Source organism: Saccopteryx leptura, chromosome 13, assembly GCF_036850995.1.
Source record: "Saccopteryx leptura isolate mSacLep1 chromosome 13, mSacLep1_pri_phased_curated, whole genome shotgun sequence".
NCBI lineage: Eukaryota > Metazoa > Chordata > Mammalia > Chiroptera > Emballonuridae > Saccopteryx > Saccopteryx leptura.
Window position 1 is genome coordinate 1,631,947 of NC_089515.1, and position 22,925 is coordinate 1,654,871.

The 22,925-nt window shown below is 61.2% G+C and overlaps 1 protein-coding gene across 2 annotated transcripts in view; it reads right to left on the minus strand.

Moving 5' to 3' along the window:
* INPP5A (inositol polyphosphate-5-phosphatase A) overlaps window positions 1-22,925 on the minus strand; it is a 148,777-nt gene that overhangs the window by 9,721 nt on the left and 116,131 nt on the right. For both annotated transcript variants that reach the window (XM_066355184.1, XM_066355183.1), the window contains exons 9-12: window positions 19,161-19,245; window positions 7,193-7,288; window positions 6,996-7,070; window positions 3,424-3,497 (exon numbers count right to left, since the gene is read on the minus strand). In XM_066355184.1, the coding sequence (XP_066211281.1) occupies window positions 3,424-3,497; window positions 6,996-7,070; window positions 7,193-7,288; window positions 19,161-19,245 (330 nt within the window). The remainder of the gene's footprint in view (window positions 1-3,423; window positions 3,498-6,995; window positions 7,071-7,192; window positions 7,289-19,160; window positions 19,246-22,925) is intronic.

Sequence of the window (22,925 nt, forward strand, 5' to 3'; positions counted from 1 at the left end):
GAGAGCAGTAACAGACGGTTTTCCTGGAGTAGATCTCCATCACTCTCATTAGGAGACCCATTGCTAATGAAATGTCCCTGGGACTGCCCGGGTGTGCGACTGACCAACGCCGGCAGCACGTGGAGCACCGTGGGAAGGAAGGCTCCCCCGGCGGCACCTCCAGCAGACACGTGCCCTGTGCTCGCGACCGGGGCTCACCTCCATCAGGACAGGGACCACGGTGGCTGGGCCAGGCTGCGATGTGCTCATCACTTGAATGATGAGGGCAAGAGGATCAAAAGGTTCTGAAGGCGGGAGCCAGGGCTGAGGAGGCAGATGCTCTCAGACCCGCATCCCTGCGCTCTGAAGAGCTGGAGCCATGTGACAAGGACTCACGCTCCACGAGGTCCATCCTCCCAGAAGAGCCTGCGCCTGGCCTGGCGGTGGGAAGCCAACAGGCCTACGGGCCGAGGCGGAGCGGCGATGAGACAGCTTCCTCCAGGGGCGGGCGTGGCCCTGGGCTGGGGGCGCAGCAGCTCCTGGACACACCCTGGGCATCCCGGGGGAGGACAGGTGCAGTGGGGCGGGGTCTCTGTGGTGACTCTGGGGCGTCCTGCACTGGGCCCAGCCTTAGTCCCCATAGGGTGACCTGTGCCAGGAGATGGGCGTGTGGGACAGGAAGGAGCCAGGGAAGAGGACAGGGTGCTGGTCTTCCGGAAGGCCCTCCCTGGACCAAGTGCTGCTTGGCTCCCACGACTCACTCAGGGCTACCTCTCCCCACGCAGGACCAGGCCAGCCATCTCACTGTCTCTGAGCCCCTCAGACAGGGTTCTCAGAAGCTTGTACCCTGCTGTTCCAAGACAGGATCTGCAGGGCAGCCAGTCACAAGTCCCCAGCTGCTCTCATCAGCGACAGATTACCTCGTGGAAGCTGAGTGCCGACAACACCCACACCCACACCCACACTGTATACACCCTACACCCAGACCCACGCACACCCACAAATGCACACTCCCCCATACATACCCAGATCCAGACTCACGAACACCCATACAATATACCCACTCACACCCATGCACACACTTACACACAGATGTACACATGCACCCACACCTTATATGTGTATACTCTCCCATATATACATCCATGTACATGCATACAGCTACATGCACAGCTACACCTCACACACATGTACCACACCCATGCACACATGTATACACAATCCACACCCCTATATCCCAACAAGAGATATGCACACACATACACCCCCATACCTACATGAGTATACATACAACCATGCTGTATGTACCAACTTGGCAGATACACATGCACACCCGCACCGTGTACACACATCCATATACACACATCTCTGCATGTGTGGACACTGTACACACAGGCAAACCCACAGACCACACACACGCAGAACTGTCCATAACCCACTCACACCTGGCACGCACACTGTTCCTAGGCATGTACACACATACCTACACATGTGCACACACGTACAAAACCTATGTGATGCCCACATATGTGCAGAAGTGCACATGCAGCTCCCAATGTGCACAAGTGAGCACACCCATGCACACACTCCTCTGTACACACATCCACACAGCACACATGCACATACTTCCCATGTGCACATGAGCCCACGCGCCTGAGCCCACGACTTGGTGCGCGGGTCAGACAACGCAGGTGGGCAGGCGCCGACCTACAGCTGCCGCTGACCTATAGCTGCTGTCCTGGCCACCCTGTGGCAGCCTCTGTGCTTCTGCTGCAAACAGCTCTGCACGCCCAGTGGTGACCCATGGGCTGTAACTCCCCTGGGCAGCCACTGACACTGACATGGTTTTAAGAGGACAATAAGACCAAAGATGGAGGACTTCAGGTGTGACCCGGGGGGCGGGGAAGGGAGGGTGGCCCAGGACCTGAGGCGGACTCTGTGCAGAGCCTGTGCTGTGACTGGGCTGAAGCTGACTGCGGTCCTTACTGGCCGCTGGGTCCCAACTGTAGAGCTGACGGGTCAGAAATTCCTCCCCCTTTTTCCTCCCCATATGTCTAGCTTGGAACCCTTCAAAGATGATTTTTAAACCACAGGAAAACATCTGAAAACCCAATCGACTGGCCACGCAGCACCGCAGCCACACCCGCCCCTGCTCTTGCCTCCATCCTGGAAGCTCTCTGCTGAGGCCAGCACTCCCTGCCCTGAGGCCCTTGCGCGTGAAGTCCCCTCTGCCCACCATGTGGGACATTCAGTTTCCAGGATGAGGGTGGGACATCTCTGGGGGCTATTCTCCTACCACACAAACCAGGAAACCCTGTGGACATTTTTGCTCAGCAGGTGACCTGGGACTATGCTGAAGGCAGGTGCACCGGTGCATGTAGCTGCCCCAGGCATCATATCCTGGGGCTCAGCAGAAAACACCCAAACATCACCATCCTGGAGGCTCTCTGAAGCCCCTCCCACTTGGCACCAAAGCATCCCCTCCCCCATCCCAGTGACAGAAAAGACCTCAGGTGAACAGGTGGGAATTTAGGGGCCACCAGGTTGCAGCTGCCTTCCTATAAACGCCTGAGCGTCCCTTACTGTTCACCCAGGAACGGCAGCCCTGCCCCTGGGGGACCTGCCTACACTTTAGTGCCCTGTGCCCAGGTGACTTTTAAGGGTACAGGGTTTGGGAGAAACTTTAGGCAGAGGCAGCGTGGAGCACAGGTGCACAGAGTTGTGCCCGGGCCCACGGTGGCTTCCAGGCCTCCTTGGTCCTTGGCCAGGTAAACAAAACCACGAGGAAAAAAGATATCCAAGCTTGAGAGGGAGGGAGAGTCGATACTGCTCAGCAGCACTGGGTCAACCTCCCACAAGAAGGGAGTCTGAACAACCCCCACGAACGTCTCCGACTTCAGTGGACCCGGGAGTGCACCCTCGTACAGCACGCGTGAAGCGGCGTTGCAGTGCAAGGGAGTCGTGCTCGGGCCGGCACCCTGGGCGGGGGAAGCGGCTGACCCGCTCACACACGGGTCTGAGACTCAGCCTGGGCACCTGCCCAGTGGCCCGAGGGTTGAGTGGGGCCCACGGCCCCTGCTTCTCTGGCTCACTGACAGTCAGGCCACTAGTCTGGGCGGGGACTCTGAACTCTTGAGCACCCGGCCCTCTCGGCCAGAGCCTGGACCATGAGGTCAAACCTCAGGGCTCTGAGTGTCACCTGCCACGCCCACGCAGACCCCCCTGCGGGAGACACAGTGCAGAGCTGCTGCCTCCGTGCACGGGGCACGCGGCTGACCGACCACTTTGGGCAAATGTCCTGAGAAAATGTCTTTTTAAAAAACGACAGATCCCCCGCTGTTGTCAACAGGTCGCTGCCTTCAGGCCCGGGGCTGGTGAGCGCAGGCACGCTGGCCGCCCCACGAGGAGGACAGTCACCCCACATCCAGGAGGGGTGCTCCTTACCTGGGAGGGAACGAGATGTCCAGTTCATACAGCCTGTCCTTGAAGACAGACAGCTCTTTGTCAAATTCTAGGAGCTGAAGAAAGAAAGAGAACAAAATAAAGTCACTGGTGTGTCTGTCTGGGGCACCGTGAGCCCCTGGTCGGAGTGGCACCGCCTGTGGCTGCTGGGAACGCACCCACATGTCCGCTCTGTGTGCAGCCCCCTCCACTGAGAGCGGCCACATCGTGTACGGAGGGACCCGTGGGTACCGGCAGCCTTTGCCCATGAGGCATGCTTGGGCTCCGGCTCCAGCTCGTTTGCTGCGGTGCTGGGCAGGGCGGCGTAGGGCGGCCTTGGGGAGCCCGCTCACTGTGGTGGTGTTCCGAGGACGGCACACCTCTCTTGTTTTACCCAAACTCAGAGGTAAGCAGTGTCCACCTCACAGAGAAAGCTAATAAAAATGGCCCCACGTTTACACGGCCCATGCAGCATGGTGCTCCCATGTGGGACGGGGTGCTACGCAGTGTCTGGCCACACTGGGCTGTGACAAGCCGTCACCACGCACACCCTCGGATGTGTTCATTAATCATGTCCCCTCGCAGCTGGGTGGGAGCGTAGCCTTACGTAGGGGTTCCCCTCAAAGCACCTCATCCATCACCCCCGAAGCGTGTGATCGCAGCGCCATGTACACAGTAATGACTTGTGCCAGGCTGCTACCTGAGCACCAGGCAGCCCTCCCCACCGGCCCCTACCAGCCCCACTGGTCCCAGGCTGGGAGAGGAGGAAGCCGAGCGGAAACCCCACAGGAAGGGCTGCCCGGAGCGCTCACACTGGGAGGAGGTCTGAAGCTCCTTGTGCACAAAGGGGACCGTGTCCAGCAGCTATCCGAGTCCAGCCTCACACATATTCCTGCAGAGACCCCGTCACGGGAGCCACACACCCTACCTGGAGGCTTCAGACCGGGAGGCCACATGAGCACACACCTGCTGGCTATGCTGACCAGTGACCAGGACAACAAGGACCAGGGGAAGGTGCCAGGTTGGGGGGTATCTGGGAAGGAGAGGAGCAGGGGAATGGAGGTACAAACTGGCTTGCGGCCTCTGTGTTGAGGGGACACGCGCTCCCCGTCCAGGGAGGATTCTGGACCGTTCCCGAAGTCAGGTCCTCAGTGGGGCTGGGGAGAGGTCTCGGGACGAAATGCACTCAAGGGGAGGTGTGTGTGCGGGATGCAGGCCAGTACTGATGTGTTTGTGTCTAGTGCATGTGTGTGTTCGAGACAGTGCACATGTGTGCACACACACATACGTGTGCACACTCCAAAGCACACAGCCCAGCAGGCTGCCACAGGCACTGAAAGTCCAGGCAAAGCCATTGGTGAGGCCTTGAGCACCTTCCTGCCCCAGCTCCCCTGCCCACGGCCCAGCTGGGCAGCCCCATCAGCCATCGGGGGCAGCATTTAGGGGTGGAGCCACCCGAATCTTGCCCATCTTCCCCTTATGAAAGGTGTTGAGTAAAAAGAACGGCAAATAAGCATGTGGTTTGGAGTGAGTTGGAACCTTCCAGCTGCTGAAACAGGAGCAGAGCTGACCTGGGGGGCTCGGGCCTCCAGCGTCTCCGTGTCCACGTGCCCGCCTGCCCTGCCCACAGCACAGCACAGCCTCCCCCACGACCCGGTGCGAGCCCCTCTCCACAGCCAAGAGATGCTCCTGGAGCGCCAGGGCTGTACCAGCATGAGCCGATTTGAAGGCCCGTTCACTCCGACTCCATGTGGGTGGGAAGCCATGGCTGCACATGCTTCCCAGCGGGGGAGGGCTGCGGTCAACCCCCCAGCCAGCTGTGGCCTGAGCGCCGGGTGTTTATAAACGCTGCCCAGGCCTGCAGACCCCACGCCTGGCTGCCTGAGTGTCAGGGCCTGGGGGGGGATCTGGCCACAGCCCAAGTCCACACAAAACGACAGCCAGGGAGCCGGCCGTGGGCACAGCCCCTGGACGTGAGGTGTCTCTGATTAGACCTCATGCCGCACGCCCGTGTCCCTCCGCGGTGTCTCGCAAACATGACAGCCGAGTCCGCTTGTATCCTACACGCGCCTCCTGATTACACAGCGAGAACCAGCGCAGGGCTTGACGATGATGAAGCTGTACTGACTACACCCCTCCACGGCGCGGCCCACCGCAGACTCCCCGCTGCTGCAGAGGGCGTGCGATAAAGAAAAGAGCTGGAAATCGATGCGCTCGGGGCTGCGGCAGCCGCTGAGCACACAGCAGACACCTCCCTCCGCCCGGCAGAGCACGGAGATCCCCAGGCCGGCGGGACAGCCCAGCAAAATTTAATCTCTCCAAATCCTCGCCAGGGCACTCCATCCTGCAGCCTGACAGCCACACTTATAATTAATTATACAATTTCGATGGGAATATCGACTAAACAAAGCTATAAATCATAGAAAAAGTCAATAGGCATGGACACATTCAATCATGTCCTGGCCAATGATTACTACTCTTAAAATACAATAATTATTTTCAGGAGCCAGCTTGAATTAAATTCCTGTCAGACGGGTACAAGACCGGTGGCTGATGGAGGGCGCGATGGATTTGGGGGCCGCGGCGGCGTGGGCACATCCATCCTGTGGACGGCAGTCTGTCCCCGCGGCCGTGTGCTGCCTGGCCCACCGTGGAGGGGAGGCTCTCGGACGGCTCATCATGCCGTTTATCTTGTCCCCCCGGGTGGAGTGACTGACCCTGCTTCCGCGTGTGACTGACAGGGGGCTGACCCCTTAACGTGCTGAGTGGCCTGGGCAGGGTGCACACTCATGCGAGCCACCAGGGGCCTGAAGCCGCTGTCACCTCAGGGCCAGCTACCGGTTTGCCCGTGCAGACCGGCCGCTCCCACAGAGGCTCCTGACGTGACAGTGACAGCGTGGGGGGGGTCTACTCCAACTCCACTGCACGTTTCATCACAGAGTCAAATTCACAAGTTCCCCGGAACAGTCAAACTAATCTTCCTCCACAGCAAAAAACAATGTCTCATTACTGCCAATAGCAACAGCGTTTCTGTCCAATGCCCATCGTGTATTCTCTGCCTCAACTCCAAGCGAGAACTGAGTCTGCATCCCCACGTACTCTCACTGCCCCTCCCAGCCCGCTGCCCCCCCTCACTCCCCCGCCGCAGGTCCTCCTACCGTCTGGGCCCCTGGCTGCCCCGAGCTGCTCCCCGTGTCCCTGCTTTACCAGGAGTTTCCACTCTCATCCTGCCCTGCTGGCCGCATGGCCCTGGCTCCGAGGGGCTGCTTCTGGGCTGGCGGCCCTCAAAGCCCACCCTGCCTGGCCTTCTCCAGCTCAGACGGCCACACAGCTGCCCTGGGACAGGATGGCACCAGTCTCTGGGCACCTTCCCTCTGCACAGCACACCTGACCACAAGCCACCTCTCCCAGGAGAGGGTCTCAAACGCCCGTGGCCAAGGGGAGCCACACTGCCACCACCCAGGGCCAGGGCTGGGCGGGGGCCAGCAGGAAGGTGCTGCCGGTGGGGCTGAGGAGTCGAGCTGGGAAGGCAGAGGCTGTGGGTGGGGAACGGGCCCGGCCGAGAGCGGACTCACCGCGGTGCCGTTGTCGTCCCGGAAAACCTCCTGGTTGAAGTAGTCGAACAGCTTCTTCTCCAGCTGCAGCATCACCTGCAAGGACAGGACGTCAGTGCAGGGCGCAGGCCAGCGGCGTGGACACAGCCCCATGCTGCCCCAGTGCGCACAGCATGGCACCTGCCATATGTTACCTGCCAAAAGTGACAGGCCCTCACCTTCCGGTCATTGTCTGACTCGCGGAATATCAGCTTCACGACTTCGTTGGTGTCGGCAGCCCGGACTGTTTGCATCGTGGCCTTTGTGCAGAGAGTCTAGGAAAGATGGGGGCGGGCTCAGTCCCAGGAGAGGGTCCTCCTGCCTGGCTGCCCGTGGGCCACATCACCTCAAAGCAATCAGCTCCTCCCCTGACCTCTGCCCCAACCCCATTTCACACCTCCATGTCAAAGGACCCCAGGGCAGGGCCCCAGGACGCTGTGCTGAAGGCAGGCCTGTCCTGAGCCAGAGTCCTGGGCCCAGGAGCCCTGAGTGTCTCCACACACTGCCTGGTCCCTGGCCAGGAAGGTCTGAGCAGTCTTTACTGAGACAGGGAGAGGGGCCGGGGACATCACCACCAGCCACACAGCGGGCACCTGCAGTGCGATCAACCCCCCAAGAGGTCTGGGTCAGCTGGACACGGGCTGGGGTGACCTGAGGAGGACACCAGCCCCAAGGGGAAGAGTGGGCACTGTCCCCCTCCCAGGCTGCTATGGGATTGGCTAAAAAATTAAATTGGGCTTATTTAGAAAATTCTTATTGTCTCGGCATCTGTATGTGAAGGAGTGTGAGCATGAGCATGTGCAGACCACAGAGCCCCCACCTACACGCGGCTCCGAGGGCCATGGGAACACAGAGGGGCGGGGAGGGCACTCGGGACACACGTCACAGGGAGCGCAGGTCACACGCCACGTGACCCAGTGCTGCAGACAGGAGGGCCCCGCAGGGGCTGCCACCCCATGGTGACACGCTCACAGGATGGGGGACAGTCGGTCAGGTCCAGGCAGCCAGGGGCCCAGGTACCGAGGGCGAGGGCCCTGGAGGCCTGATGCAGAGCCTCCCGGGGCTGAGTCTGTATGTAAATCTACCTCCATGCTGTTTTCTAAAAAGAGCTAGTTAATGTTTATTTTTAAAAAGACCACTGCAAGGAAAACCTAATGTTCATTTTTTTTTTTTTTTTTTTTTTTTTTTTTCTTTTTCATTTTTCTGAAGCTGGAAACAGGGAGTGACAGTCAGACAGACTCCCGCATGCGCCCGACCGGGATCCACCCGGCACGCCCACCAGGGGCGATGCTCTGCCCCCCAGGGGGCGATGCTCTGCCCATCCTGGGCGTCGCCATACTGCGACCAGAGCCACTCTAGCGCCTGAGGCAGAGGCCACAGAGCCATGCCCAGCGCCCGGGCCATCTTTGCTCCAATGGAGCCTTGGCTGCGGGAGGGGAAGAGAGAGACAGAGAGGAAAGCGCGGCGGAGGGGTGGAGAAGCAAATGGGCGCTTCTCCTATGTGCCCTGGCCGGGAATCGAACCCGGGTCCTCCGCACGCTAGGCCGACGCTCTACCGCTGAGCCAACCGGCCAGGGCTCTAATGTTCATTTTTAAAAAACACTTTCTTCTGAATGGCCCTGTGAGGTCCTAGTGCTGGGGCGATGTCCCGGCCAGAGCGAGGTCCCAAACCCTGCAGGCACCTCCAGAGGACACAGGCCCTTCCAGGGACATGGGGCAGGGGAGGCAGCCGCCAGCCCCAAAGTGCACGCCAGGACAGGCCATTTCCATTCAGAGCACAGACCAGCTAAGTAAGTCAAGCCCCAAAGTGGCTTTTGGACTCATGTGTCAAATCAGTCTGGAGGCCTTCAAACGGGGAGGATTAGAACAAGCTGGGCGCAATCCGAGCAGAGCAGCCTAACGGCCTCCTGTATCCCAAGGAGGTCGGCTCCATCCAGATGCTAATGTACTTAAGTGGCTTATGGGCTTCTGTGAATGGGGTGGGCTGGGGCAGCCGCCGGCCTTTGTAGCCCCCACAGGACAGGATTCGGGAAACTCACGGTTTTCCTCCCAAAGGCATCTGTTGGAAACCAGGCTCCCAGAGGATAAACATCTGATCTCAGCCTCGGGGATGCGCCCCCCCCCCCCCATTCACCAGCGTGAAGAAGTGATCAGGCAGCCAGCCAGGGCCTCCCGCCCTCAATCCACGCGTCCACTCATGCGGAGACGCTGGCCGTTCTTTCCGGCTCTCCTCTTACAGAAGGGATTTTTCTCTTTTCAAAGGAGAAAAAGTACCCAAAATGCTTTTTGTACGGGGCCACCTACAATTGATTTCATCCTGAGCAGCCATGGGCAGGGCGCGGGCAGGGCAGGGCACGGGCAGGGCAGGGCACGGGCAGGGCAGGGTGCGGGCAGGGCAGGGCGTGGGCAGGGAGCAGGCACGGGCAGGGCGTGGGTAGGGCAGGGAGCAGGCACGGGCAGGGAGCGGGCACGGGCAGGGAGCGGGCAAGGCAGGGAGCGGGCACGGGCAGGGAGCGGGCACGGGCAGGGAGCGGGCACGGGCAGGGTGCGGGCAGGGCAGGGAGCGGGCACGGGCAGGGAGCGGGCACGGGCAGGGAGCGGGCACGGGCAGGGAGCAGGCAAGGCAGGGAGCGGGCACGGGCAGGGAGCGGGCACGGGCAGGGAGCGGGCAGGGCAGGGCATGGGAACGGGCAGGGCGCAGGCAGGACCACCTGCTCTTGTCTGAGGCACTTGAGTGCCTGCCGGTTCTGCAGGAGCGTAAGGGGCCAAGCTCGCCAGGGCTGCCACCTGCTGTGTGGACAGCGAGGGAAGTGGCTGGGGCCAGGGGCTGTGGTCAGTGCTTCTGCGCACCGTGCAGCTGCCCTGCCCGGGACTGCAGCCAGAAGTGCAGTATGCAGGGGCCCCTCCCGTCCCAGGAGCACAGCCTGTCCCGTCACTCCCACTCAGCTGTCACCCCCGCTCTGAGGTGCAATACTCCACTAAGACAGAGTCTCTCGGACCCTAAGAGCCGAGCCTCCGGAACCCACTGGGCCCTCACCGCAGACTGGGCCCGGGCCCACAGCTGGGGACATGCGGCTGGTGGGTCTCAGCCTCAGAGTGATCCTGTGCGCCTGCGTGACCAAGCCCAGGGGCCACGACCCCCAGAACAGGAGTGCATCTGTGTCCCTGTGCCCACCTCTCCACCCCGGGTGGCCCCAGCGCTCAGGACAAGGGCCTCCTTTAGAAAGGACATTCCCAGGGTCAGTTCCATATGGTTTGCTCTGTGTCTAAAGTCCCATCAGACAGACTCGCAGACGGAGGTGTCAGTCAGACTTCCCACCAGGAGCAGGGGCTGGGGAGGTGGCTCACACACAGAACGGATGCATGGGGCCCGGGGGAGGGCCCTGCTCCAGTTGCTACATTTCTCAGTGGTCAATAAAAGCCTTCTGCTGTTGTCCCTAGGCGCCCACTTCAAGGGCAGCAGCATCACAAAGCAACCTGCCCACAGGGTCCAGCAGCCCCGTGGGCTTTAGCCCCTGCACAGGGTGTGTCCTGTGTGCCTGGAGGTGGGGTGTGGGACGTCCAATGAGGAGATGGAGCTGCGGTGGGGGTGTCCCAGTGCAGGGTCCAGCCTGGGCCAAGGCCTGACGGGCAGTGTGAGAGCTGAGGGGCGGGTGGGTGCGCAGAGCCAGGGGCTCCAGGTGGGGGCTGTCGGGAGGGGCAGGGGAGAGGGGCACAGGGCAGGTCAGGGCCGGGGGGGGGGGGCACGGCCCACCCTGAGAAGCTCTCACTGCACAGGCAGCAGTGTCCCCTGCCTGATGCCCCACCCAGGGCCCTGGGGTTCCTTTCCTCCTCAGGGGCAGGAAGAGAACGAGAACACATTTCCACTTTACCTTTCCTCCACCCAACTAAACACAGGAAGTGATGTATATGTTTCAAGTGTATTTTGAATTAAAAATCCTGTTTGGTTGAACATGACTGCTAGTCCTGCCTGGTGTCTACAAAGCTCTGCGTAGACTGGGAACAGGCATCTAGGTGTCCCTTCCCGGGAGTCAGGAAGGCCTGTCCTGTGAGCCCACGGGGTCTCCAGACTCTCGCTGGCCCTGCGGCAGGTTCCAGAGGTTACCGAGGGTGTGGGGGGGGAGTCAGGACCCTGCGGGGCCAAATCAAGGTGAGCCAGGCCACCAGGGGCTAAAGCTCGCCCTGCCCTCTGCATGCCTGACTGGGTCCCTGACACCCCCTTTGGGACCCCGTGCTCGCTGTGGAGGGTCACTGGGGTGGCAGGACAGATGCCCAGGCCACTGCGATTACAGAGAGGGGAGCTGCGTCACGGGGTTCTGCAGGGTCATCAGAAAAGTTCAGAAGCAACCTGTTTGTAAAATCCCTTTCTGCTAAGTCCCAATGTAACCAGGGACTGATGAGGTCTGTTCTGGTTTTGTCTTGTTCTTTTTTTTGATGCAGACAAGGCCACCCGCAGGCTGGTGACACCCCCTGCCTGCCCCGGGAGCCCATCTGTCAGGGACGGGCTGGCCACAGTGCTGGGACACTCAGCAGACATGTTTTGCCCTCTGGAAGTATCTCAAGGAGTGGACCTGGAGGGGACACAGGTGCCCTGGTCCTGTGTGACATGTGAGCAAAGCTACCTTTCTGAGATCGTAAGTCCCCAGAAGGAGCTGTTCTATTCCCAGCCCCACCAGTGCCCAGAGCTCCTAGGGCAGCAGTGGGGACACTCACCCGGCCTCTGGCCCCTGCACGCCCAGCCCACATCTGCACACGGGAAGGGTCCCTGACACACACATGGACCTGGTGGACCCCGCACACTGCCACCTCAGGCCCGGAGCAGCACATTTGGGGGCGCCAGTCAAGTTGTGGTCGCACAACGAGGTTTCATCCTGACTGGCTGGTGGTGGAAACCAGTCCAGCCAGGTGTCCACAGACTAAGACACAACAAGCGCTGTGGCCCCATCTGACCCCGGCTGAGGGAAGTGTTCCAGCGTGTTCTTGAGGAGTCAGATCACCACCAAGAGAACAAGGCTTTGCTCACTTTCCAATGAGACCTGAAGCACATACACTGTGACACCCACTTCTCCGGGACACGCTCGTGACAGCTGCACACCATGTCGAGCCGTGCTCTTGGGCTTTGCACGCCCGCTGCTGGGTGGGCTCAGGACACAGTCCACCTCTTTCCACACCCGTCCCTCTCGACGCCGCTGCTCAGATTCCTCCCCCGACACCTGACAGCTTCGCGCACAAGAGCGTCCGCCCTCTGACAGCATGAAATCGGACACAAAGGCGAGGAGATGGGGAGGCGGTGGCCTGGCCAGCCGGCTGATCATTTCAGCCACAAACAGAGTTCACAGGACCTGACTCCTGAAGAGCTGAAAGGAAGCATCTGTAAAAGACAAGGCCCTGACACACTGTCGCACAGCGTGAACAAGGGCCGAGGGCGGCCGCCGGAGGATGAAGATGTGGAGGCTGACACTGGGCCCTGAGCGCCACCCAGGAGTGTGGCCACCCTGCCCACCCGCCTGCACTTCTCAGCACGGCCTGGCCGAAACCTGTGCCATCATCTCCGAGACTTTTCCTAAAAAACTGCAACAACAAAGACGGCAAAGCTTAGGAAGCCGAGCGGAACGTGACTAGCCCACGCCGCTGCCTGCAGCAGAATCTCAGAACTCAGATGGAGCTCTGCGTCCCAGGCAGGGGGTTATCCTCCCCCTTCTTGGCAAGGAGCGGGGAGCTGGTCAGTGAGGGGAGAGTGTCCTCTGAAAAGGCTGGGCTCTGCTGCCCAGAGAAAGCGTAGCCATGGCCAGGCACGAGTGCTGGCCGAGCTTGGTGGGGCCCAGAGCTCTGTCCACTCACAAATGACTTTGTTCTGGGTCCATCTGCCAGGCACCAAAACGGGTAACAGACGAGGCCCCCTTAGCTGTCTCTGCCCTGTCCGAACACCGTCAGCCCGTCAGCCCTAACTGAGCCCTCGCTCACAGCCACAGTTGCCAGGCACCCAGCACACACCCACCCGGGAGCCCACTGCCTCCTGGAGGCAGGGGCTTGTCCACCAACCCTGAGATCCTAACGCTGGGCTGGCAGCCACTCCCACCAGCATGCCCTTTCCCTGCAGCCAGATGTCCACACCAGGGCAGAAGCTGTCTCTGGGTGCCGTCAAGTGCTGGCTGTTGGGGTCAAGAAGCTACTGTGGAAACCAGCCTCATGCTGCCAGGCTCCCCGGCAAGGGCACTCCCGCTTCCTCTGCCGTGTGTCCAGTGGGAGCCACTGAGGCCAGCAGCTTGTGCTGCAGGCCCTGGACAGCCCATCTCGTACTCTGGCCCCCAGATGGTCTGTCTCTGCTTTCTCCATTCCTGAGTCTGGGGGTTCCCCTCCTGCTGTGCAGCTGGGAGCGGGCGTCTCTGCGGTGCGGGTGAGCACAGGCCCGTCGGGGACTTGCCCTGTCCCTCTGCTCTCCTCATACCCCAGTTCTGGCTAAACTCCACTCACGCAAAGTGCACCGGCGTTAAAGCACGAGTCTGACAGACGGAGACACACCTCATCTCCTGGATCCCCGTCTACGTCCTGGGAACAGAAGACGAGCAGCATGGCCCCGCGGGGCAGCAGCCCGGGTCACTGACACCCCCAGATGTGTCTCGAGTCCTCAACACAGTCAGAGGACAGACAGGCAAGCGAGTCAACCACTGAACTGATGACTCTAGAATGGAATCAGTTAAAACTCGCTGTGGCTGCCGGTGGCGCGTGTCTGAGGGAAGCACTCAGACAAGGGTGCCCCGTTTAGTTCTCTGACCGTCCCCGTTGGGGTGGACACACGCTACGCTCCAAAAAGTACGTGCTCTCCAGACAGACAGGTACTGGCCACTGCCCACACCGCCAGCCAGAGGAGGCGAGCCCGGTGAGCGAGAGGCACAGGGTCCCAGCCCACCTCTGCCCAGCGGGCCACTGGAGCATCAGAGGACAGTGGCCCGTACTCCAACAGCAAGGACATCACAGGTGCCACTCAGCTGTGACGGGAACAGTGAGACTCAGCGCATGCATGCGCACACGACCCCAGATGAACTCTGGCCAAGGCTGCAGCACTCTTTCCTGTCACGCACAGGCACACACATGTGTACGTGTATGCACATATATACACACATACGCACACACATGCAGGTGTGCACAGCTCTGAGAAGCAAGGGGGAGACCTGGCTGCAGGTGACGGCAGGTCAGCAGAGTGGCACCTGATGGACACAGACAAGGACCCTGTGGGAGGGCCCGAGGCCCTGAGGGCTCCATCCCACCCCGCTCCGGCAGGACCTCCCAGGTCGTGCACCATTCCATCCCTCTGCCTTCCCAGAAGGCCCTCCTGCTGAGCGCCACCCTTCCCAGGGCCGGTCCTGGACCCGGAGGAGGGAGGTGGAGGCGTCTGCTGAGAAGGCCTGGGCGCCCAGGGTGCTGACGTCACTGGACACGGGCGGCCAGGGCTGTGGGCTGAGTGGCTGGTGCGTTGGCAGCAGCGAGAGAAGGCGCTGTCATGGGGGCTGTGTCAGCTGCAGAGGCGCCTTCTTCCTCTTTGTTTTATATTGTCCACTGTTTGTCCAGAACAACAACACGCCATAAAGACCCTTTCATCCCCACCCCAGAAGCGCCCGCGCTCCCCGCAGTGTGGCGATGCAGCAGCACCCGCACCAGCGCTCCGTGCAAACCCACATGGTCCTCAGTAGCAGGGCTTCTCAGACTTGTGTCCAGCAGGTGTTGGGACACAAGCCACCGGCCCAGGACCGGCTCCCAGGACGGGCACTGTCATGCGGTGGGCCCTCTCACAGCGAGGCCCCAGAAGGGGGACCTGGTACACTCTGGTGTGGCCTCTTGAGAACGTCCCCAGCCTTCCACTGACAGCCCTGGGCTCAGGGCTGGGGGAGGCCATCTGCACGGAGGCACAGGCCTGCATGAGCCACGGAGGGAGGCCTGGAGGTCCCACCACTGGCTGGCAGGGACGGCACACCCCAGAGCCCGGTGCTGTGCTAACCAAGGGCGGGCAGGAGGGCCTGGCAGAGCGCCCAGAAAGACCATCCGAGCCCAGTGAGCACAGCACTGATTTCGAGTCAGAAAACCGAGTTCCTGTGACAGGGAGGAGGAGCCCCAGTGCCGGTCTTCTTCTTCCTTTCCTATAATTATGGGAATGATCCTGACATCAATCTACTACTTGGAAACACCAGCCAATGTTTATACAACACACTTTCTGGAAGAAAACCCTCTAAGACAAACCAGCATACTCATAATTATATACGAAATTATTCTTCATTGTTGGTTAACTGTCACAAGCCCTGTATCAAAACAGATCAAATAAAGGTCTCTTTAGAACAGTAATTAAAACATAACTTAGATGATGTAAAGTAATAAGTCTATTGTCTTAAACCAAGTGAGTAAAGTGCACTCAGTGGAGACACTCGCTCAAAGTCCCTCCATGCCCGGCCGCGTCAGTCAAAACGGTACAGCCGCACAGGACTCAGGTGGAGGGGGGTGGACACTGGCTCCCCATACAGAAAACCTTCACAGCGACTCCGTGTGCTGAGGGCAGAGAAGTGGGCTGGCACCTGGAGTTCAGGTGACAGGCGGCAAAGGCCTTGTTCTAAGCAGGGCTTTCTCCAGGGATTGTGGCAGTCGAGTGGCACGCCCCCATCGCCCGTCTCACAGACAGCAAACTGCCCAGACCTGCCGGGCTGCTGATGTCTACCCCCCACTGGCCCATCTGGCACCTGCACACACGTGTGTCGGTCAGGAACTGGCAACTGGTTTTTGAAAACGGCCACCAGCCTTGAAAAAACTGCGTCCATCACCGTCACTGTCGAGTGCTGATGGATGGCAGGTGGGTGCCCGGCTGGGCCGCACTGAGACGGGAGCGCCTGGCACTGCTGTCACTCTCTGTCACTGAGCCCAGCTGAGCGCCCAGCTGCCAGTTGCTGCTGCGCAAGGCAGCAAACACGCCCTCTGAGCGGTCCTGCGGTGGGCGGGTGCGGGCTGCATGAGTAATGGGGCCATGAGGTGCAGTGTCCTAGATGGCACATGGTACCCGTGTTAATCTGCGTGCTTTAATAACAGCTGAGGCGGTGCCGCCGTGATCACAGTGCCCCCAGTTCCGCTCTGCAGGCGCGTCTGATCTGCATCTGACACACAAGGCTGCTGTCCCGGGGGACAGTCCCCTTTCCCAGGCGCATGCCAGCGAGACTGTGGCGACCCTGCCATCTTCCCTCCCTACCAATGACAGCAGGGCTCCACCTCCCCGAGCGCCAGGGCCTGGCTGCCCCCCCCCTCGGAGCTGCGGGGCAACAATCACTGCCTTTGATTCACGGCCGCCGTGTCCACCAGCTTGTTGGCCTCCCGCTCTGGGATGGGCTGAATAATAACATCCGTGGGCTGTGCCAGCCAGGGGCAGCCAGCGCCCAGGACCCAGGAGCGAGGAGACCAAAGCTGAGACGGGGCTTTTAGTTGAGCCAGAAACATAACCTCGACCTTCTCCCTCCAGAGGGAGGTCACCTGCTCCCAAATGAAGACTGATGCTGTGCCCCCATCCTGACAGCTCTCGGCCTTCTTACCACACACGGCGCCATTGCTGGCTGGGATGTGTGTGGGCCCCTGCATGCTGCCCCAGGTGACCTTACATAACGTGGGGGTGACCTGCTGAGCTGAGAACACAGACTTCCCCAAGAACACAGGGTCGGAGGCCACGTGGCCTCCTGTCCTCAGGACCTGGTCTGCAGGTCCTACACATGGGCATCCAGAGAAGGGGTCCTGGGAGGAGCCACTGCTGCAGGTGGTCTGCTGCCCGCCCACCAGGGAGAAGTGACAGCGCCCAGGCTGGTGTGGTGGCCCACTGCCACTCCCCTGTGCCCCCAGGGCTGCACTGCCCCCAGAGCACTCGGCCTCCTGCAGTCAGGCCCTGGCCCTCACGAGGAGAGGAAAGGAAACCTGACCGTTCAGACGAGCCGCCCCAAGCGCACGGGTGACCAGCTCTCCAGCCCGCAGCCCTGCTGCCCATGGCCTCTCACATTCTCTGCTGGTGCCCAGCAGAGCACCCACGGGAACCAGTGCCAGGTGTGTGTAGCTGACACCCTGCTGTCTGCAGCATCGTCATGCTGTGTGACACCTGTTCCACTGAAAAGAACGGCCGTGTGTGCCCCTGACCTTTCCTGACGGCAGGCAGCAGGCTCCAGTCAAACCAGCCTGGTCGTCCAGGCCCGCCCCACCTTCTGAGAGGAGCCCTCAGGGAGCACAGTGCTGTCCATGCACAGGAGACAAACTGGCCTCAAGCGCCAGCCAGACATGACCGTGCCCAGGGACTCAAGACCAAAACGACAGCCTTGCAGCCCCAGTGGCATACGGTTAACGGAAGAAGCGGCCTTGCTTGTGGGCACTGGCTCTGTGGCCCCTCAGGCCTGGCTCTAAGGGGCAGATTTCGACCTCACGGTGCTGCTCCTGGGTTCCTGCAGGGAGCAGGGCCTGAGGAACTCTGGCCGAGTCCCTGGTGACTGAGGGGTTAGCTCTTCAGCTTCAAACGAGGACAGAAAAAACTTGGCTGACCCAGAGGACGAACGCAAAGTCCCCGGGGAGCTCACACATCCACCTGAGAACACGCCTGTGGGCTGGACCCAGCCCTCACTCACGGGCCGCCCCTCGACGTAGGGGGGTGAAGGCACTGACACACGCGTGTGAGTTGGTGTGTCAGGTGCCGTGAGCACCATTAAATGGCAACAGTTCCAGTGCGTTATTCACCCCCGTCAGCCAAGGGCGACACGGGTGAGCACAGCCAGCGGTCTGTCTCTAAGAAACAGTTCTCTACCCAAGGTGGAAGATTAATGGGTGAGGGTGTTGTGACGAGACTGCTGATGGGGAGATAAAAGTGGGAGGAACGACCACTTTCTTATGTTGTTCTCACCATGGTCGCCATGTGTGCCGCGCAGTCTGTGTGGGCGCGGGATTGAGCTCTTGGGAGACGCCTGGTACACGGCTGCCCACCCCCACCCCCCCTGCCGACACCAGCTCCTTCAGCGTGGGGGCGGGCTCCGGTGCTGCCCAGAATCACCTCCGAGCTACAGCCCCACAACCATGAGAGCCCCCACCCCATGTGCCAGCGCCCCCAGAGCAGACCTGGGCCACGGGCCGTGCTGCCCAGCCAAGGTCACACGACTGGGACGCAGCAGAGCTGCACTGAGCCCAGCGCCCCTCCTCGATGCCCCGGGCTCGTCCCCTCCACTGAGCCCGGCGCCCCTCCTCGATGCCCCGTGCTCGTCCCCTGCACCGAGCCCGGCGCCCCTCCTCGATGCCCCGTGCTCGTCCCCTGCACCGAGCCCGGCGCCCCGCCTCGATGCCCGGGGCTCGTCCCCTGCACCGAGCCCGGCGCCCCGCCTCGATGCCCGGGGCTCGTCCCCTGCACCGAGCCCGGCGCCCCGCCTCGATGCCCCGTGCTCGTCCCCTGCACCGAGCCCGGCGCCCCTCCTCGATGCCCCGTGCTCGTCCCCTGCACCGAGCCCGGCGCCCCGCCTCGATGCCCCGGGCTCGTCCCCTGCACCGAGCCCGGCGCCCCGCCTCGATGCCCCGTGCTCGTCCCCTGCACCGAGCCCGGCGCCCCGCCTCGATGCCCCGTGCTCGTCCCCTGCACCGAGCCCGGCGCCCCGCCTCGATGCCCCGTGCTCGTCCCCTGCACCGAGCCCGGCGCCCCGCCTCGATGCCCCGTGCTCGTCCCCTGCACCGAGCCCGGCGCCCCGCCTCGATGCCCCGTGCTCGTCCCCTGCACCGAGCCCAGCGGGATCAGCACTCCGAGGCCCAGTCCTGTGGGCGCCGAGGAGACACCGCGGCCTCTGTGCTCTGATACAGAAGGAGCTGGGGCACCACTGCGCAGGGAGGGAGACGCAGGACCACGAAGCCAAGGGCCTCTGGGCCCCTTCCTATTCTTCTCAATGGGAGGACAGCGAGTCCGGGGGCTCAGCCGCGCTGGCTGACCACACCTGTGGGAGTCTGAGGGCCGCTTCTCTGATAGAGATGCTGCTGTCTTAGGAGTCTTTGCCGGAAACCTAGCCCGCGGGAATGCTGACACTGAACTCGCCCGTGAGGACAGCGCGTCTCTGCTGCCTTCCTCACCCACGGACACATACAGGCTGTGCATGTGGCGGGGGTGCCTACCTCCACCACAGACTTGGAATCCAGTCGGAAGTTGAAGTCGCCAAAGACAAAGTAGGACACTTTCTCGAATCGCTGATCAATGATCCTGGGAGGAGAGAAGGAGACAGGTCACCGGGTGCTTGTGCCAACTGACCTCTGCAGCCAGCGCCAGCTTCTCTGCAATCCCACCACCATGTGCTGCCCTCTCCTGTGAAGGGCAGGCGTGCAGCCCAGACACTCCCAGCACGATGGCCACGGCCACACACGGCCTCCGACAGCACGAGGCTCTCTCTCACTCGTGTGTGTCCCCATGTCCTCACCACCTGGGCCAGGGCGCTGTATAGCCACCTGCAGTGGGAACTACAGAGGCACTGGGGAGAGGCGGGGCGGGCGCGCAGGTGCGGGGACGCGGGTGGCTGGGGCGGTGCACTTACAGGGACTGTCACAGGAGGCCAGCTCACCCCGTCCTGTCCCATCTCCCACAGGACCTGGAGCCAGTTGACCCCACTCACTGTAGGTCATCCTGTGAACACTGTCCAGCAGTGGCCCTGGGAACCCTTAACTGTCCCCACTAAGCCACAGGCCCGAACCGACTGGGACCTGGGCACCTGGACCCTCTCAGGAGGGAAGCTGCTGTTCAGGAGGGTCCTGTGCAGGATGCCCATGAACCGACCTGTGCACAGGACAAGGACACAGATTTAAGACCCTCCTGTCTCCTTTCCCACAGAACTTGCACAGAAAAGCGTTTTCTTGTCTCAAAAGCAGGTGCCACAGGTTGGCTCCTGTGCCCTGCACAGGGTGCCTGCACTCGGTGACAGAATGGGGGATGGGTTGGGGGCCCTGAGGGAGCCATGAGGGCGAGAGGGCCCATGGGGACCAGGCCGCCGCACTTGCCTTTGGATGGCCCCCCGGCAAGGAGGGTGCTGAGACTTGCTCCAGAACTGTGCACCTGTTTCATCTGGATATTTCAAAGCGCTAAGGTGGCACCACCTGGCTCGAGGACACTTTCCTGCCTGTCCTGTCAGTCATGACGTGTCTCACAGAGACGTTCCCCTGACCGGCCACCCATGCCAGCACCTCTCTGCCTTTGTCCTCAGACAAGGAAGCCGCGGACCTGCTCACACCCGCACACCCTGCCCTTCGCACTGTTGGCAGCAGCGGCTCCAGAGCTAGTGAGGCGCTGGCTGCTCCCGCTTTCAAAGCAGGAGACCCCTGCTGACATAAACATCAGCCGGGCCAACGGTCGTCCACGCAGAGGAAAGGCAGGCCTGGGGACCCAGTCCCCAGTGGCCACACTGGCACACCTTGTGACAGCTGCACAGGCTGCACCTGAGAGATCCACACCCAAGGGAGTGTGTACGGCAGCAAAGCCGGGGAGTGCCCTCACCACCACAGACTGCCGATGCTTACTGGGAACCCGAGGCGTCCCAGCCCGCCCTGTGAAGCCTGTCACATAGTACAGGGCGTGGCTGCCGTGAGGCACCTGCTCTGCCTTCTCTAACGATTCCTCAGCTGAGACAAGAGGAGTGACGAGCGGAGTGGCGTTGGGCCCACGCCTCCCGTGGTGATGAGGGTGGCTGGACTTGGCCATGAGGGTCTGGCTCCCAGTGCTGCCAGGTGGCACAGGGGCTGACCGCTCACCGGCACATGACCGAGAGGGTGGACGTGCCGTGTTCTACGTGTCTCATTGGAGGGAAAAGGCTAGTTTTGTTTTAACTTGCGTGATGACCAGGAAGTTGATGGTCCTCGTGCAGACCTGTGAGGACCTGCACCATCTCTGATTCACCTTGTGTAAGAACGAGCCCGGTTTTCTGGTCAGTCCCCGCCTTCTCGCGCTGGGCTCCAGGAGCTGCCCTGGTGTAATGTGAGGGCTTGGTCGCTGCTGGCCGTCCACTGTTGCTGCAGCTCCAGGTTCTGTGCCGCGAGGGAGACCACCGTCCGGAAGCCGTCTGTGCCGTACCAGCAGCTCCCTGTCCCTTCCACCAGGGCGGGTCTGCGGCTGCCCTCACTCCAAGTGAGTCAGTTTCTCCTGGGTGACCAAGCTGCACTCCCTGTCAGACAGGGTTCTTCCCCTGAGTTCTCAGAGCACAGAGTTTCCCCAGCGACTCAGGTCTTCCCGGGGCTCCCTGTTCTTTTCTGTGCACACTTTATCCCGGCACTTTCAGTTAGTCTAACTTTATAGGGAAACCCTTTCTGTCGACAATTCTTTAAAAAATCATCTCAGCTGCTTTCCTACTTCCCTTGCATACTAATTGCTCTATCATCCAGCTAAATTTCACGAGAAGCTTTGTTCTCCCTTCTTAATAAGGAGTGTGAAATAACGTTCAATTACATCAATCTGAGAGAGAACACGTTCTCACAGATGCTATTAACAGGCAGGTGACCAGCAATTTCACTGACTTGTTTACTGTTCAGGAGCAAAGACATCAGGGGCACCTGCCGTAACGCCTGCCACACCCAGCTCCGTGGACTGGCCACCATGTCCAGGACCAGCCACTGACCCCTCCTCCCCTCCCACCTGCCCTGTGCTCACAGGTGAGCAGATGCAGCCCTGTCTCACAGGACCCTCCAGCTACCACAGCCGTCCTGCGAAAAATAGATGTTTTTCTGGTGTTGAACATCTTTAGAGGAAAAACACTCCTCAGAGAATCCGTGCGTCTCCTGGAAAGGTCAGGAAGAGTGTCCTCCCATCAGGAGCCTCAGGACACAGGCTCCCCGACCCCCACCCATGCACGTTGGGGTCCAGGTCCTGTGCACAGAGGCCGTGATGGGAACAAGACAGCATTGTGCTCAGCTTTCACGAGGGAGGCTTGTCCTGCGGGTCAGGCCTGACCTCACAGCCCTGACCCCACAATGCCGCCACAAGCCGGCCCCCCAGAACCAGCAGAGGTTGAGGAAACTGTCACTAGGATTTAACCACCTGATGCTTCTTTAAGAAACCCAAACCCGGTGTCCTCACAGCTCACCTGACTGACTCTGACTGTGGGCAGAGCACAGCGCAGCCTGTCCCTCGCCCCTGGTGCCTGCCGCTGCTCTCCCAGGAGGCGGCATCCTCGCATCCTCAGGACACAGAAGGGCTCTCACAGGGGCAGGCGTGGGCTCCCTTACCGTCTGCCACCCCTAGCGCTCCCGCTGTGACTTCCCCGCCTGGCTCAGCGTCAGTTCTCTGCGCCCCCTTCCCCCCGAAGCAGAGCCGTTGAGGTGGCAGATCTATCAGCTCTGCGGCGGCCTCCAGGTGCGTCAGAGCCCGGCAGGGATGGCTGCCCCAAGGTGGCTGAGGACAGGAGGTCACCGTGGACATGCTTCCTCCTCGTCCTGCTGACCTACCCCACCCTGGGTCCTGCACATGGCCTCCTTGACCTCCACGTGTCTCCATGGGCAGGGCTCCCAGACCAGAGGCAGAGCCCCTGGCTGAGCTGTGTGGTCCCTGGGCGCTCAGAGCACTGCCCCATGTCTCCTGAGACATGTGTGCTGCTTCGTCCTTGGGGAGTGGGGCTAGAGGATGTGGCAACAGGGACCTCAGCTCAGCACCCGGCCCCAGGGCTGCAGGCAGCGTGCAGGACCCTGAGCCCCTTGTCCACTCCATGCTGTCAGGGTCACACAGTTGTCCCAGCCTCGTCACAGCACGGGGGACCTCATTCCACTCAGATGGACTCTCTCCAGCTTGGCTTTGTTGGAGAGGGGAGGCCGCCACTCTCCCGGGCAGGAGCACCTGTACAGCACCCACCCATTCCCTCCTCCAGCAGCGAGCCAGTGGTGTTCCTTGGTCCGCGCGGGAGTCGCACC